General features: G+C 43.9%; 1 protein-coding gene across 1 annotated transcript; it reads left to right on the forward strand.

Moving 5' to 3' along the window:
• Window positions 1-393: 393 nt before the first annotated feature.
• LOC306778872 (GTPase HRas) lies at window positions 394-14904 on the forward strand. The gene is made up of 6 exons (XM_079270596.1): window positions 394-636; window positions 8004-8159; window positions 8871-9049; window positions 10372-10531; window positions 12199-12323; window positions 12516-14904. The coding sequence occupies exons 2-5, from the start codon at window positions 8049-8051 to the stop codon at window positions 12316-12318; spliced, it is 570 nt and encodes a 189-aa protein (XP_079126722.1). The 5' UTR covers window positions 394-636; window positions 8004-8048; the 3' UTR covers window positions 12319-12323; window positions 12516-14904.
• The last annotated feature ends 3330 nt before the right edge of the window (window positions 14905-18234 follow it).

Consider the following 18234-nt stretch of genomic DNA (forward strand, 5'->3'; position numbering starts at 1 on the left):
AATAAGATGAGGGAAATGTAAAAACACTCGAGAAAATGTTGTTTGGTTGGTGGTTTGTTTTCTCAGGTGGCTGATTTTGTGCTGGGGAAATGTGGACTCGTGACCTATTTTCAAAATCCTGCCTACTGCTGGTTCTACGATGATGTAATAAAACATGAACACAGCATTGAGCAATTTGAAGGGGTTCAAGCGTTCAACCCGGATTAATAAGTAAGGTAAATACTGGAGTCAGCTGGTCTTCCCCACGGAGTAAACCACATTTCCGAGGGTCTGTGAACGCAGCAGTAACATGCATGGTGACCGGGGCGGTTCTCTGTGTGATAGAGCTGGGCGTGGGCTCCTCACTCCTCATCCCCTCTGCTCTCTGTGGAAGCACATTGTTCAACGCGGGCTCGTTTTTTTTTTACCCAGAACCAATGAATGCCTCGGTGCATTGTAGCTCCTGAAAATTGAACACTTTAATCGGATATAATAAGGTGTAGATATCCGAAGACGGCGGGAAGCGGACCAAGAATATATTCTGTGTCCTGATTACAGCGGAGAGGCAACAGAGTTGGAAGATTTTCTTCTTCTTCTGCTTCTTCTTCTTCTCCGGTAGACGAAACGTCGCTCTTGTAGCTAATTAGACCTCTGCTTGTAAGTATGCGGTGCACATTCCTGTGTCCGAAATATGTTTGCAGCGACTGTTTTGTCTAATGGCACCGCTTTAAAATGCAATTTATTTTAGGAGGGCAGCACCGCTGGAGATTGCGGTCCACAGTGGAGCTAAGCTATCACTGCGTTTTAATTCACCTTCATCTGTCGAGCTCTACAACTCGTGGTTTGGCTACGTGTAACGTTGTGTGCCATTGAATGTTGCCTCCACCTCGGTTCATCTGTTTTGATACAACAGTATCCCCTTGAGTTTGTAGCGTTAACTTGGGTTATGGAGGAAAAAAAACAACTCTCACAGCGCCGTGGATTTCCCCCATCATCTCAGTGTGAAAAGGAAACCGAAGGCACGCAAATGTAGGCAGCAATAGTGCGGGATTTCACTTTCTGGCGCATGTCTTTTTTTTGATCATTGTAAAGACAGTGTTGAGTGTGAGGCTGCTGCTGCTGTTGCCGATAGTGGCGACACAGACACAAGTACGTTAGGGTGACGCCCCGTCACACTGAATGTATCACTGCGGAAGTTAGATTCCATTACAAGGCATTTATAAAGCTGACTTTGACTTATTTCTACTCTGGAAGCTCTCTGTTTAATCCGTTTAGTGAGTTTAATAAAGGGAAAAGATGGCAAAGACGGCTCTAGTTTTCCAGCCACTCAAAATATGACCATATGGGCTGTTATACTAGAGAGGAAACAATTCACCCATCCCAAGCTGACGCAAAATCTTTGGCAGAATTCGTCGTTTTCATCACGTGAGATAGTAACACTTAAGATAGGGCCTTCTTATGAAGCAAAGAAACGTTTGGGTTCATTGTTGTCTTATTGGCTTGTGATTGTAACTGACTGCTGTACGAGTCTCCTCCTTTTTATCCACAACAACATCACTGTTGCTGACCAAAGCTGATGAGTACCATGTACAACCATGTAGTGTTTCCACGATCACATAGGATGGAGGAGGTCCAGCGTTGGTCGTGTGAATTTGACATCAAATCAGTGGCATTGTTCAGAATACAGGCCAGAGTTTAGGCAGCTGGAAAGCAGCTGGAGAAGTAGCAGCCAGTGCTGGAGGTGTGATGTTAAGCTCTTGTCCCTTTCTCTGAACAGCTGTAGCCAGGGTGGTGCCCAGCTGCTTGCCAAAATAAGTGTGACTCTTCTGGTTACCAAGAATTTATATAAATGACAACTTTGTGTACAGTTTTTACCCAGAGGGTTTTAATTAGGTGAACGTGTCCGTTTGAGACTCATAGCTGGCTTATGATCTTTATGCTTAGTATATGCTCTTGCGTATGCTCTGTTTTCGTTTTAGCGGTATTTAATAAGTGAAAGGGGATCCAGATAACTTCCAACTGCAAGGACCTAATGAATGGGAAGTTTATTTACCTAAGAAAAAAAAATCCCCTGAGTTACCAATGTGTCGTTCCCTATGTTAGTCCATCGGGAAAGGTATTTTTGGCATCACGTGACGGACCAGGAAATTGTAATTCCACCATTTGGCCACTATGTAGGCTTTGCGGGCGCTCTTCCCGGGGACTTGGATTGTACCCGGTGGCATCGTGAAAGTAGGGCTAGGCAATGATATCGATATTGTCATATGAGACTAGATATCATCTTACATTTTTGATGAGGGCCGTAAGTGTTGGCCTCCTGGTTTTAAAGGCTGCATGACCGTTAAGTGATGTCATTTGATGTAATGCTCCAAGTGCGACTGGCAACCGGGCGGCCTGTCCTCATTGTCAACAACCCACCCCACTTGAAACTCGGACCTGTCTCGTTTACTGTGCTTTGTGGGTGTGACTTTTCACCATTCATATTGATAGAGTCAAATTGTTTACAAGAACACAGTTCTTCATAGACTCGGGGGGGGGGGGGGGGGTCCCTTCAGAGGGCAGCTCCAATATCCACATTACTGGTTACTATTTATCATAAATCTCACTGTAAATATTTTCTGGAAGCACCAATGGTCAACCTCTACAATGTCGATAACAGGGTATTTGAACAAAATAAAAATGTTGCATGTCGCCCAATCCTAAGAAGGTGAGGCTCATAGAGAGCCTTTCTAAACGCCCATGGTGTCATATTTCTGTCTCAATGTGGTTATTGTTCCTCGTGTTTAGGTTAGGGAGGTAGGTTTGAATTATTTCTTCTTTGGAGAAGGAACTGAACATTTGGTGGGATCTTCTATAGGTTGACTGGCGGCTTAGGGTCATGTGACCCACAATAGTGTTTTCACATGCACTCACAAACTGAAACAACTGGACAAGATTCACTCATTACTCTGATTGTAAAATAAAAACACCACCACTGATGATTTCAGGGTGTTTGGTGTGTGATGATGAGCCTCATGGCAGGCCTTTGTGTGGAGGTCAGCTGGCCTTTTCATCTCTGCTGCTGCCTCCACCGTCTCACCCAAAGGCTGACCAGTGTGTGTGTGTGTGGGGGGGGGGGGGGGGGGGGGGGGGCGGACGGTCTTGTAGTCCAGTGCCTTTAAGAGCAGCTTGTTTAAGCATGCACATATACACAGATGCACACAGAAACTCTTTATATAAATGTTTGTAAGGGAGAAAATGTGGGGTGGAGGAATTGTTTATTGAGGGATTTTCTCTTAAGATTCTCTGAGCAAAATCACAGTTTCATTCAGGTTTGGGTACTTGGATACTAGATGTGTTGCTGAATTGATAGAGGTCATAAGAATAGCTGAAAGTCCTCACTTGCTTGTGTTTCATTGGCCTCCGAGAGTAGAAGTGATTCCTCAGCTGCCGGTCAAAACTTATGTTTGGGTGCTGTTTAGGAGGATGATGTCATTGGAGAGCGGGGGGGGGGGGTCTTGGAGTCTCAGTATTCGACCGTGATACCTCCCTAGAGAGGGTCTCCTTACCATCATTGCTCCATTAAAAATCTATTATCTCTGCAGTGGGCTTGTGGCTCTGCCAGTATGGATTCTTTAACCAATTAGGAATTTTAATGGAGAGCAGAATGCATGTTGTGGAAGACGGCCATTCATGTGCCCTGCTTCTTGCATCGTGTGTTTTGAAGTGGTGGACTTGTTTTTCAGATAAAAGATGTCCATTGACGGTAGTTATCAGAGCCATGCAGCTGACCTAGCTATGAAAAAGCATTTTGCTTTTTGATTTCCATCTACATTTTTCAGTTTCCAGGTGGACCCCTCCCTCCCTGTGGTTTTCTCTGCCCCTGGCATGTAGTAGCCCCTCCCTCGCCCTCAGCCACCCTCTCCTCCCATCACCCCTCTCGCTGCTCTGTACTTGTACGCTGTCATGTAAGATTATCCTCTCGGTCCAGGCGGGGCTCTAGGGTTTCAAAACGAACTGTTAATTTCCCAGGCTGGAGGTGGCGAGCTATAAATAACCCTGAACACAGACGCGCTGTATAGTGCTCCTTCGTCAAAAAAGGGAAGGGCCATGCAAAGATTATGAGGACTTTTGGATGGAATAGGTCACCGACTTGAAAGATGACACGGCGGCCAGAGCCGGTCTCTGAGTTGAATATTTGAACAGTGGTATGAGGAAGCGGACTCTGTTCACCTTTAAATGAGCTGACGTGTCACCTTGCTGTGGGCTTATTTACTTTTGTCAGATATCCACACTGCGTGACCTCATCGTGGTTGTATGTGATGTTTTTCACAGGTGAAAATAAAAACAGTTATTACTGTACAATAACAACATCAGACACCACTATTGGGGCAAGATCATTTGTGTGTACAGAACTTACAAAAAATACAATTTAGACAAAAAGTTGACAAATGTTTCATCTCTGTGTTCGGGTGAAATATGTAAAATGATTGATTGTGTCCTCATCCCTCCCCTCTATCTGCACAAAGACCAGCTCTGTGTGAGCCCCACCGAGAAAAGTGGCTCTGGGAAGGCGACGGCATCACTATCGATGATTAATTTAGCTTTATGTCTTACACTGTTCTTAATTGCTGTTCAATCTCCTTTTCTTTTGCCTTATGCTTTGATGCTTTTAATGGTTTTAAAAGGACTGCACAATATATCGCCATTTCCTCCGGGACCGAGTTCGTGCAAGGCGTACACTATGAAACGCAGATCGGCAGAGATCTTTTCCAGACGTGGTTTGTGTGCGAGTAATTGCAGAATTGCGGCAGTGTATGGTTGATTGCGTGCAGCGTAATGTCTCAGGGAGACATCGATTATTGTTTCAATGTATGTTTTAAATCTCCTTTACTTTTGCCTTTATGCTTTTAATGGTTTCATGTGAAGCACTTTGAATTACCTTGTTGTTGAAATGTGCTATACAAATAAACTTGCCTTGCCTTATTCATCTCCATATGTATGTGTTTATTATTAATCAGCTGCTGACTTGGCCTAGTTTGAGAAGAGATGGCACGTCTGTCCGTCTTGCCTTTCTCCAGGTAGCGGGCGCGGCAGCGTTGAAAGCATTTTCTTTAGGCCGTGAATTCCAATCGTTTGGCAGGTGTACACTTGAGATCTGGTTATGTAGAAGAAAATGCGGCAACCCACCGTGTCAGAATCTGGAGAGCTGTGGGTGTGAGAGAGAGAGAGAGTGCAGCTGTCAATCTCCTTTTTGTCTTTATTTGTGTCCTACATTTTCCATCAGTTCAGTTCAGAGTACTTTATTGGCATAAAAGTTCATAAACAATATAGAACGGGCTTCTACATAGGATTTAAGTGTTGGTACATTCTGACACATATTGGTTATTAAAATGCATGAATGCGTCATGGTGAGCATTTCTCATTGCGTTGACGTACTCGTGGAACAGGCACTGGACTAAAATCTACATAGTTGAACGTGTTTTTGTGGCGTCACGTTAAAGCAGCTCCGATGCGAGTCCCCGCCCTGTCTTGAGCTTGTTGCCTACAGTGACCAGAGGTGTTCCAGCGTCTCTCCGCACAGCTGCTGTTTATTTGGTTAGAGGAGGCCGTGAGGAGCGCGGCTCCAGCCGGAGCGGGCAGCGCCGTGTACCAGGTAGATTTATTTACAGTGAGGGAAAAGGGAAGCTAAATGTTTGGCCACGAGATGGAAGATTCAGGATAATTCCCTTCCTGTTTGTGCTTGAGAACTACGGCAGTGAGGGTGTTTTTACAAGGAGGCCGTTGTTGATATTGGTGACGGTGATCAGAGCTACCGGTTCCATTAAGGCGAGCGATGGCTTATGGGCTCGTGTGTGTGTGAGATTGAATGAGAGCAGCTAAAAGACTGTGTCTTCCGTTAGCAGGTCTGCTTTTCTCTGTCAATCATTAACGTCAGTGAGGCAGTCTTAGTCTTGGCTAATCTTAGCGTGTACCCACATCAGCACATTCGCACGCATCTCACACACAAATAAAACAACGTTTTCACAGATGGTGCATGCACATTTCTGTAGTTTTCGTTGGATGCGTTGCATGTTGTCCTTCCATTGAACTGGTGTTCATGTCACTTGTTACTCCTTCTGTTTCTACACGTTGAGTTCAGGATTCACTCCAGCTGTGCGTGTGGTCCCATGGGAGATAAAAGCCCAAATAAGAGGGTGTGGCTGAGTTCTGCTCAGGCTCCGCCCGCTCTGTGGTGAATAAGGAGTTTGCGTAACAGAGCCACGCGCACTTTATGTTCGGGATGACAGTTGATGACCCCGGAGAAGGTAGAGCAGCATATGTGACCCGCGGTGCTCATGAGATCCTGACAGATTGACTACACACTCGAGCAGGTGGGGTGGGTTCGTGATTTTCTTCTTGAGCTCACTTAAAGAACATTGAGCAAAGTGAGACTTTTGTCAATGAACAGGCCCAGATGTTTAACCCCGCTGTAAGTCTGTGTTGAAAGTGGCAAAGACACTGTTCAATTAAATTCAAAGTATAAGTGCATGAAAATGCCTGAAGGCGAGTTTTTGGACTGTCAAAGTGAAACTAAACCGCCCCACCCCGGGAGGTTCAGGAATTCCCGTGATTTTCCTCTGAACTCTGATATCAGAGATGACGTTGGTGTGACGTCACCAGACCACTCATTGTCGTCTGCGTGTTTGGTGATCACACACAGTCTCCATGGTGACTTCACGTCTTTTCTAGTTCTGACTTGTCATGTACCATCGCGTGCTCTCGGGTCATGTTCGGACCATGGATTTGGTAACTTTCTGGTACTTTTGCAAATAGCTGAGTCACACTTTGCCAATGTATGTAGTGGAAATGCCCATATGACTACCGTTGATTCAACACGCCTGGAATTTCACTGGCCATCAGTGTTGTAAGGGTGCTGATGATGTCAGAGGATCTGTGTGTGTGTGTGTGTGTGTGTGTGTGGGGGGGGGGGGGGGTCTTTGTATTGCCTTCTGTGGCTGCATGTGTGGTTCCAGCTGACTCGATGGTTGGCATTGTGATCGCATGTTTGGCATTTTCTGCAAATTCACACGTTTTTTTTAAGCATGCCTGGTCTTCCTGGTAAAATCCACATGAGTTGTTCTCCACCGATATGGATGAAGGTGTTACTACCCAACCATTCTACAACATCTCCACCTGAGTTGTCATTCACTACTAAATTATTTCAAAACCTACTTTTGATGAATGGTTTCTTTGATGTTAAAAACTTTTTTTTTGAGCTAGCCAAGTTTCCCATAATTCTTTAGATGATCAAGCATAATGTCATTCCAAGTCCTTAAAATTGTACCTGTCCATTTTGGAACTGCTCTACTCTTCCTAAAATGCTTTCAGTTCCCTGATAACATGCCCTGATTTATAGTCGGGGCAGCCCTGTTACATCGACTAGACCTCTTAAGTGGGTTCAGTGTGTCCACAGGGGACAACTGCAGACCCACATGAAGTCATAAAAACCTTTCTTTTGGCCTCTCGTTCTGTTACTATGGATTGGTCCCGATGGAGAAAGCAAGGCAAAGCAACAAACCGTTCACAGCAGAAGGCTAGCTCTGGTGGTAATGGTGAAGAGTGATGGTTGACAGGAACAATTATGCAGATCCTTTTGAAAGATATTTCACTGAAACAACTTTTTGTTGCGTGTTTTTTTTCTCCCTTAAATGTTGTGATTTTTTTAAATGTTTGATAATTTTTGCTCTGGCGTCTGTCACCGTGGGTTCAAAGGAAGTATTGTGAAGCCTGAGTGATGAGGACCTTGGAACATTGAGGACCTTTAGCATATTTTTCACATTCCCCTTTGAGGGTCTCAACCTTAGCTCCCACCACGCACACACACACACACACACAAAAAACACTGGTGTTTCTCACCACCGGGCAGCAGTGGCTGTGGGCTGCATGGGAGCAGTCCAGTGGCAGAGAATAGACTCCGTACGTCTGTTGTTCTGCTCAAACCCAGTAATGTGTCTGTACGCTTCTTGCCTGTGCTCACCTGCACCTTTCTTCCCCTCCTGCAGTGGCGTTTGTGTGGTGAGCAGCAGCAGCAGCAGCAGCGGCTAAAGATGACGGAGTATAAGCTGGTGGTGGTGGGAGCTGGAGGCGTGGGCAAGAGTGCACTCACCATCCAGCTCATCCAGAACCACTTTGTGGATGAATACGACCCCACCATAGAGGTATGACTCTCGTCTGCATGTTCTCCACGTCATTCTCGTGGGAGACCTCTTGGGTGTTGGGGTGGGAAGGTAAACACTGATTGATTGTATTGTTTATTAGTAATCATTTCCAGCTCCCCCCTTGTATTGTTGTGTGGTTATCCACCACTTTTACATCTATGTGGTAGAATGCATGCATTCATTAACATATTTGTTTATATGAAAGTCTAACCCCACCTCCTGAACAATATTGTCTGGACCCTATTGAGAAGACAGCTCAGTCTAAAGTTCATTTAATTACATGAAACAAATGTCTGTGTCAATTCTCCAAACGAACAGGCTTGGAAGAAATTCCTAATTTGTAATTCATATATTTGAATGAAAACAATGCATCGAAAAAAATCTTGCAGACATTGTAAAGAGGAGAGGGAAGCCAGTGAGAATGTTTTCTCCTCTCTTCTTCCCTCTCTTTCTCACCACGCCTGCCTCTGGCCAGACAATGTCCTTTTTGTGTATTGGCATTCCTGGCCCCTATGCTCCAACAAACAAAGGCACGGCACTCCGTGTTTTTCACATTCAATCAACATCTCTGTGTGTTTATATATGAACATGCTGCTTAGCGCTGAGTGGCGAAGCCTGAACCCTTCTGTTTTTAGTGTCTGACCTTCGTTACAGATTGCTCACCCACACATTTTTACTACCTTCCCAATTTGTGAACCTTTTTTCCCGCAGGACTCGTACCGGAAACAGGTCGTGATCGACGGGGAGACCTGCCTGCTGGACATCCTGGACACTGCAGGTCAGGAGGAGTACAGCGCCATGAGGGATCAGTACATGAGGACAGGGGAGGGCTTCCTCTGTGTCTTCGCCATCAACAACACCAAGTCCTTTGAAGACATTCACCAGTACAGGTGTGTATAAGAGCGAGGCCAAGAAAGAGGGTTTGGGTTTAGTTGTGACGTTGATGTGGAGCATTGTGAGATCCGCCGTTGCCGACGTGAACCTCAGCATTTACCCTCTGTCAGTGTGTGTTGCAGGGACTCCCGAGAGGGGTGTGTATATACGTATGTGTGCTAGCTCGCTGCAGTAGTTGGGTGATGTCATGCTGTAGCGTTTAACGCGGCTAAAGAAAGCTTAGCCCCCAACTGGAGGATTACAGCACGATGCCAATGAGAGAGAGAGAGAGAGAGAGAGAGAGAGAGAGAGAGAGAGAGAGAGAGAGAGAGAGATTTCAAGGACAGGGAAGGGGGGAGAGATTCAGCCAGAGATGACAGTGTTCTCTCTTTGCCACATGTTGTCTTTCTCATCACATTAGGCACCCACTTGCCAGTCTTGCACAGGGCAAGTAAAAGAGGCTGCATATTAACTGTGCCACTTCCTCTACATTTTAGTGCCATTTTAGTTCAGCCTTTTTTATTTTGAGCCCGGCCGATACGACTGCTGATATCACTGCAAAACCATGGTGTAGCTTGTGAAAGCGTGCATGTATAGGTGGCGGTCCGGTTAGAGCCGTCGAGTTATTTAAAGACGTGTGCTCTATTTTATCGACAAAAATAGTCAGAGGCATTTCTGCAGAACTTCTGCTCCACTGTTGGCACATACTGGCATGGTACCCGCTTAAAACGGGGCATCATTTGAACCAACCAGCACGATTAGACCGAATGCACCAAGAGTCTCAACCACATATGACGAGGTGTAAACATGTCTGCTTTGACGTCAAGACTCGGAGCAACCGTGGTCATGAGCACCATTCACAGTGTTTGCTGCAGGGCAGGGCTGCCTGTAGCGGATGCATCCTGCCGTACCGTGGCTGAGGGAGAAGCAGGGCTGAGCTGATAGATTGATCTGACCCACTCCTCTCAGTCAGTTTCCCCCTGGCTGCCTGGCGTTTGGCGCTGGCTGCTGTAGTGATGAGGTAATCCTGTTCGCCGCCTGCCTGTTGTCCATCCCCCCCCCCCCCTCCCTTCCACTCCACATCCCCTCCTTCAGCAGTGCAGTGCAGCACAGCCCAGCACCGGCGGGCGCTGGCTCTTCCTCAGGGTCCTAGAGCTCCCTGGGTGGTTTTGCTCTCCAGTGGTGGAGCTGCTGTTGTTTATGAAGCAGGGAGGATCCCAGGCAAGAGATATTGTCCCTGTGTGTCTAACTGCAGTGCCCGGGTTTGAGTTAAGGAAACGGCCAAAAGTTTTGCAATTAAATGTCAACTGTGGAAATGTTCTTGTTCTGCTATTCACAGAGAACAGATTAAACGTGTGAAGGACTCAGACGACGTTCCCATGGTGCTTGTGGGAAACAAATGTGACCTCCCGGCACGCACGGTGGACACGAGGCAAGCCCAGGAACTCGCCCGCTCTTACGGCATCCCTTACATCGAGACCTCTGCCAAAACACGACAGGTGAGCAGGAAGCACACAGCCACAATACCACACATGCACTCTCCTGGAAAATCCCTTTTCTCTCTCTCTCTGGTATTTAAAACAACCTTTAAAGGTCCAGTGTGTTGGATTTATGAGGATCCATTGGCAGAAATGGAATATAATATTAATAACTATGTTTTTATTAGTGTATAATCACCTGAGACTAAGAATCGTTGTGTTTTCATCACCTTAGGATGAGCCCTTCATATCGTCATAGTCTGCCATGTTTCTGAAGTAGCAACAGAGCAGACAAACCAAACAATGGCTCTAATAACTAGTTCCATCTAACTGCTTTACGTAATTGGATTATAGATGTCATTTTAATATGTTGCAATTGCTGAGAAAAATATATATAATTAAATTGCAGTTGCTAGTCAAAACGTTTGATTACAAAGAGGTTACAAAAGTATATATTGCTTTTCGGTAAAACGCTTGTATGTAGAATATAACGGTCCTTCTGTTGCTTTGTGATCGATTAACTCGTGGATTAGTGGTGGCAGGACGCATCCAGGCCGAACCCACGGCAGCACTACGGCGACTGCACTCCGCTCACCCCTCGTCAGACTGACAGGCGCCTAAAGGCACATTTCACACACACACGGTTCATTCCCATCCAGAGCCCGCACTGATTGTTTCTAAGATTTTAAGAGTCCCCGGCCACCACTGGTACTTCATCGATTCTTTCTCCTTGCCCAGTTTCAAACATTTGTTTGGAAAGTAATCAAATGTAATAAGTTACATTCCTGATTACATTGTTAACAGGGTAGCTACTAATGACTAATTACATATTAACAGGGTAACTAGTGATCTGCAAACATCACATTACAAAAGTAACCTCCCAGAGATTGCCGAAGGACCGCCGTCTGAATTTCGTTGCTCCGATAGTAGATGAGGCGACGGTCCTGAAAGATAGCGGTGGTTTACGTTAGCGCAGTCTTTAAAGGGGAGTAAGCTGAGAGGTATTCAGTGGTTGCTATCTGCAACCTCACCGCTAGATGCCACTTAATCCAACACACTGGACCTCTTAATTTCACCGATTAGTTCATTTCTCCTCCCATCTTTGCGAGCCACAATATTCAGATTCTATGTCAATTTGAACTGGCCCTGTGCTCCATCGTTCTGCAGTAAACGGGTTATCACAGCGTCCTACTATGGGCTCTGCGGTGTTCCACATTATACGCGTATTCATGCACATGAAGAGCCATGAATGGCCCCGCGGCACGATGTTATTTGTGCTGCTGGAAACATTTTATCATGCCGTAGGCAGTGACTCATAGCCAGGTTACCTTGGCCCAACAGCAGAGCTCCAGTATTTGAAAGGCTTCGTAAGGACAAGTCGCTGCACAGCTCCCACCGTCTGTGACTCACTGTCACACATTATGTGGGAACATACATTCATCAGTGAAAGTCTCCCATTCAACCAGAACAGCGTGTAAAGAACTCAGTGACGGACTTCTTTTTTTTTTTGTCTTTTGATATATCCAGGTTGCCATGGCGATGTTACCAGGCCTCTCAATGTTAAGTACACCTGAGAGGTCTGCTGTCTGTCACAAAGGGGTGTATGTGCGGTGTACTCCCAGTTAAAATTGACCATTGCAAGTGCCCGGATCTTTGTGCAACCCTCCGGTGTGTCTGTGTGTTCGCAGGGAGTAGAGGACGCCTTCTACACGCTGGTTAGAGAGATCAGACAGCATAAGCTGAGGAAGCTGAACCCGCCGGACGAGAGCGGTCAGGACTGTATGAGCTGTCGCTGTGTGGTGTCGTGATGCAGGTGAGACACGTCTCCAGAAATGTATTTTTATTTAGTGTTACGCAGCAATATGGGGAGTCCAAATTGGTCTATTATGCTAAAACTCGCACGTCTTCTTTTAATGCGTTTGAATTCTCATTGTAGCTAAAAAAATGTATTTATGTGAACCCCCCCCCCCCCCCCCCCCCCCCCTCTTGTCTCTTTTTTCCCCAGCTGACTGTTGCATGTTGAGGAGAAATGCTACGGCGCGTAGTGGCAGCATGGACTTAAAGATAGAACGTTAAAACAACTCAATGATGAAATATTAACTTTTTCAAAAAGAGGAGGATTGAAGCAAAAGCTCTCAAGGAAACCAACCAGAGCTGACTGAACCATAGACCTTCATGGGAAGGAGGATTTGGACTGTTGCCTTAACGGCAATCTGAACTAGTCCGGTCCGCTCCCTTTTATTTGGTCCAGGTGTCGACCTGTGAGCAACACCACTAATGACTCTTTGTCAACTCCAGTGTGGTCTCGCTGGATGGCTCAACAAGTTTCCTGCTAACTTATTGTTTTCAGTCTCAACACTGGTCTTAAAGGGGGTGTCTCTGACCCCCTCCCACCTTGAAAGCCTAATTCCACTCCCCCTGCCTGCCCACTGGAAGGACTGACTGACTTAAATGGAAAGGACTGGAACATAAATACCCCCCCTCCCCCCAATACCTGCCTTTGGTTTCCTTCACTATACTGGATACAAGGGGTGGAGGCTGACATGGGAATGACTATAATTTGTTGTTTTAACTGTTAGCCTAGCTGTACAAAATCTTTTTTTTATTTTATATGAAATATTTTGTTTGTGATTGCAGAATTTGAAAAGTCACAGAGCAATATGCGAGTAAGGGCGTTCATCACAGGTGACACCCGGCTTGACTTTAATCATGACCTGCCTGGCGCAGTTGGAATTTCTTTATAGCAAGATGGATGAATTCCCAGAATGCAGCTGCCTTCTCTCCTTTTCAAATGTGTTTCTTTGCTACAGTCAAGAGTTGACTTTGTGGAATAATAATAGTAATGGCTAATGTACGTAGGTTCTGGTGCAATAGAAATATTTACTGTTCTCACACAACGTTGTGGGAATGAACCACCTCTCATTGCTACTGGTTTTACTTTGGTTTGGGAAGCGGTTTGTATCTGTAGAAGTAGGAGGAAAACTCTGCACTTGTACGGTCGTACAATGACAGGTTATGGTTTGAGACAAAAATGACAACCAGTTGATTTTTCTTGCATTTAATTTCGGTAAGTGTATGCTGTACAACTCTTATTTACTACACGGGGATAACAGCTATTTTTTTAGATTGCAAGAATCACTCCTTGTTGATAATACGGCTCAGGAATCAGGGTCCAGGAAAGTCCCATCAGTCCTGGAAACCCCCAGGGTTTAAGGATGTCACCAGTTAGCTTTGCAGAGTGTAACGCACAAAGTCCTGCCTCAAGAGTCCAACTTGAGTTTTTCCTCACAAACTGCGATCCTCACAAACTGCTCCTCTGTCTCTGCCACCTCAGTTCTGCAACGGAACAATAACCGGTCAGGTGCTACTCATGTCAGAACCATATTTACTGTATATGTGGGACTATTGTGTGTAATAGGTGATGGATATTGGGTGACGCGAGTGCGTCGCTTTGTTAAATTAATACCGACTAGCTTGTGCTCTCCACAACTGCATTAATTTGCTGCCTAAATGGGGAAAAAAAAGACTGCTCTGGATTTACTTCGCCTTATCTTTTAGCTAGTTTGTACCTCATGTATGCAGCGAGCTCTACCCGAGACCAATATGTGTTCTGCTGGCTGCATTGTTTATGTTTGATTATGTGTGCAACTAAAAATAAAAATAAAAAAGTGTGTTGACTTTAGACATGAGCTGTATAGAATTTGAAAGACAAGGCAAGTCCCTGAAAACACTAGACTGATTTTAAAGAAGGGGGTTTTCTGTAATAGCATGTGCGTCTGAATGTGATTCTGCTTAGCAAGACTGAAAAACAACACAGTTTAAGAATATATGCCGGCTTGTCTTGCTGTCATGTTCATATGAAGTTTCCTTCTCAAAACATTGGAACATGTGATGATGATGATGATTACTCGAAATTGTTACTTTAAGTCAAGGTTATACTTGAACAATTCAGAGAGTTGGTCATGTATGATGATGTATAGCGCTCCAGACACTACAGGCAGGTTTTTAGCAACACACTCCAGATACAAACCCCCGAGGAATCCCAGACTTCTTCCACGAAAGACGTCACATGTTATTTGGCCTTTGTCTCCTGTCGAGGGAAAGAAAATGTTTATTTCTGACCGAATTGATTTTGTACAGTTAAAGGTTCCCTCATAACATGGCTTAAAGATAATATGATCAGTCCGGTTTAGCGTGGATGGTTGTGAAGTTGTTTTTAATCAGTTGAGTGTTCATTTCTCTGCTCGGAGGAAGGATATGAACTGTGAATGTGTTTTGAGTCGTTCGATATGTTTGAAAGAAGCCTCGTGTTTAAAATTTACAACAATTGTAATAATGCAGGAGTGGATGCTTAGGTCCCACTTTTGACTGTGTTGTTTCTAACTTTTATTTTTCACCCATTGTGCTCCAAAAAAAAAAGAAAAAAAGTGTGGCATTTGTAACATGTAATTACAGTCCTGATAGTATGCTTGTCCTCTCCCTGTCAATCTTTAAACAGTACATCCATGGTAATACATAGAATTCCACAAGTCTGTATTCAAATTCCTGTTTCATTAGCTACCTTCATCATGTTGCCACAGGCATACTCCAGCCAGCAAACAATAAGTAGACATGTCAGAAGACCTAGAGAGCATGACGGAGACCGTACGGACCATAGGGAGATTTGCACAAGGATAAAGTGGGCTCAAGGGCTTGTTTCGCCCTTGCAAACTGCGGATGGAGGTGTGGATGGTATTTATGAAAATGACAACTGTTTAGCTATTTAAGATGTATTTACTCTTTGAAAATGTGGCAAATGTATTGCAGGAGAGGAATAAAGATGTCAAGATGAAACTGTCTTTGGTCCCTCAACTATCTAACTTTTAGATCATGTTGCTCTCAAATATAGGATTTGCTGCCACCTGCAGGCTGCTTTGTGTATCATATTTGAGAGTGAAAAAAAGCATAGGAGACAATTGTATTTCAAAAAAACTTGAATAATTTACTGTAACACTGGTGTAAACTCAGCTGAACGATGTACATGTTCTTGGCAAATACTTTGCCTGTTTGAATGGGAGGGTCACAGTGTACGATATCGTGTGCTTTGCTTTATGGGGCAAAGTACAGCTGTGATCAAGGTTCAAAAGACCGTCATAAATGTGTTTACACAAGAGTTAGTCAGCAGTGCCATGTATGAGGAGTGTTCGGTTCCACAGGTGAATAGGGAGTCACTTTCAGGAAGGAGGAAGTATGCAGGAAATATACTGTCAAAAGCAGCTCAATGAGGCATGGCATAAGAATATTAATTTGTAATTTTGCATATTTTCTAAGTATATACAAATAAATGTTAATACACGGAGTTAAATGTAAAGATGTTGGAGAACAACCAATCTCCTCTGATAAATACAATGTAAAAGTACAGTAAGTATGCCTTTTCAAAATAGAGCATTTGAGAGGTTTTTGGATTTGTATTGCTGCGGCTATTATTTATTTTACTATGTAACCCATATGGAATGAATGGTTTGACGGCAGTCACGGGTCAAAATGATTATTTTTCTGTCTTGTTTGTTCAAACCATGTAGCCCAGTTATAGCTTTTTAGGGCCGGTGACTTACATAATGGTGAGGCTGTTCTCTCACTGGCTTTCAAGTGTCATAAAAGCTGCAGGCGGTTATTCATAAACCCGACACAGACAGAAAGACGGAGTTGGTGATCAAAAACATACACAGAAAAGATATTTTTCTTTTGGATGAACCGTGATCATGCCGTACTATGAGAATGTGATTAAGAAAATGCTCCCTAAGGTAAGAATAATTATTAACAATTGAAATAAGAATTTAGTCTCCTGAAATCAAAGACATTGTTCATGTAGAATGTATATTGTGTTCAGTGTTTGTTTTGTATCCTTTCATTTTGAAGACATATCTTCGCCAACATGTGGCCCATGAAATATATGTTGCACTGACTCACTTCCAAAGCCTTGTGCCCATGATGGATAAATATGGTAAGAAGCAAAATAACAGCCAACAATCAGTTTCTGAACTTATTCAACCTGGGAAAAATTCAACAAGGGCTCTAAATGATATCGCCAACCTTCAATTTCTTTCAGTTTACAATGACGGAACCACGAAAAACTTGATGAGTCTAACCGGAACCATTCCTGTCATGTTTAAAGGTAACAATGACTTTGCACTTTATGCTGTTTGTAAGCAGTTTAATTATAATGAGAAGCTGACTCTGTTCTTATATACAAGACAAGACCTACAACATTCCTGTCTGCCTGTGGATTGAGGAAAGCTACCCCCAAACTGCTCCCATCTGCTATGTCAGACCCACATGTGACATGATGGTCCTCAGTGGAAAGTATGTCTCCAGCAATGGCGAAGTCATGCTGCCTTACCAGGAGGAGTGGAAGAACGTGAGGATTCAAATGATACCTTGTACTCTTTCACTAGCCTACATGTAAAAAGAGATATGGGCAACGGCACCTGTGTTGTTGCTGATGTTGTCTGGCACTTACATGTACAGAATGGTGTGCTTTAGAGCTTTACATGTTTCATGCGGGATTTCCTTTCTACTATCAGGGCGAATGTGACCTAGTGAGCCTACTGCAGGTGATGGTTGTTGTGTTCGGAGACTTCCCTCCTGTATGCATGCAGTCTCATCTGGAGCCCGAACAAGCCCCTTGTAAGTTACACTCACACAGGCAGGAACAAGTTTCAAAACAGCACATATATCTTCTAGATACAAGTTTATACCTTCTAAAATGACAAATATATATATTTTTACAGGTTGGCTACAGTTCCACAGACAGGCAGAGGTGCTTTCAAGAACAGATGGAAGTTTGTATCTGCATTTAGCCAGTGAAGATGATCTACCTTTCCAGCAAGAAGATGAAACCAGCTGTTAGCTTTGTGGACTGTTTGTGTGTTGGCTGTGATGAAGTGTTTGATCCTGTGTACAGTGTCAGATGGTATACATTGATTATGTTAAGGTTAATTCATTGATGATTTCAGATAAATAACAGCATGCTGTATTTTTGTCAAATGATTTAGACTGTAAATGTCATGCAGCACCTGATGAAAAACATATTGACCGTGTTTGGTATGAATGTATTGGATGTATTTCATATGAACATAACAAACTAATGTGGCATTTGAATGCTTGTGTGTTAAAAGACTCAAATTGCTTTACAAGCTGTTCATAAAACCTTATCTGTACCCTAAGGCCTTTGTTGTGTCCTTATCCACAAATGTTTTGGACTTTTGACCAGTGAAGAGACAAGTTAGTAACTTGAAGAATACACATGCAGCCAGGTATATAATGCAATAGATCATAATACATAACACAATTTTTACGTAGAATCTATCTGACAACTCTTCCATTAAATTGGAAAAACTATTAACGTTACTTACAGGAGTTTCTCAGTTACTGTCTTTAAAATTGTTGTGACTTCTTTTGTCAAACGTGTCATTTCATGAAGTGAAAACTTAGATTAACCACAACTTCTCCCATAAAAACAATGTACTGTTCCCAAAGACAGGACTAGCACATTAATACAACCTCTTGTAAAAAGTGACTAATTCATTGTCGTGTTGTAAATAAAGATATGATGGGAAAGACTTGTAAATAATTGTTTTGTATAATTGCTTGGTACGCTTTTGCGTTGGCCCTTATGATGTGTGACGGTAAACTCACCTAACCACGCCTGCTCGTCTCCTGCCAGCTTCACATGCATACCGGAA

The sequence above is a fragment of the Melanostigma gelatinosum genome, assembly GCF_949748355.1.
Source record: "Melanostigma gelatinosum genome assembly, chromosome: 1".
Taxonomy (NCBI): domain Eukaryota; kingdom Metazoa; phylum Chordata; class Actinopteri; order Perciformes; family Zoarcidae; genus Melanostigma; species Melanostigma gelatinosum.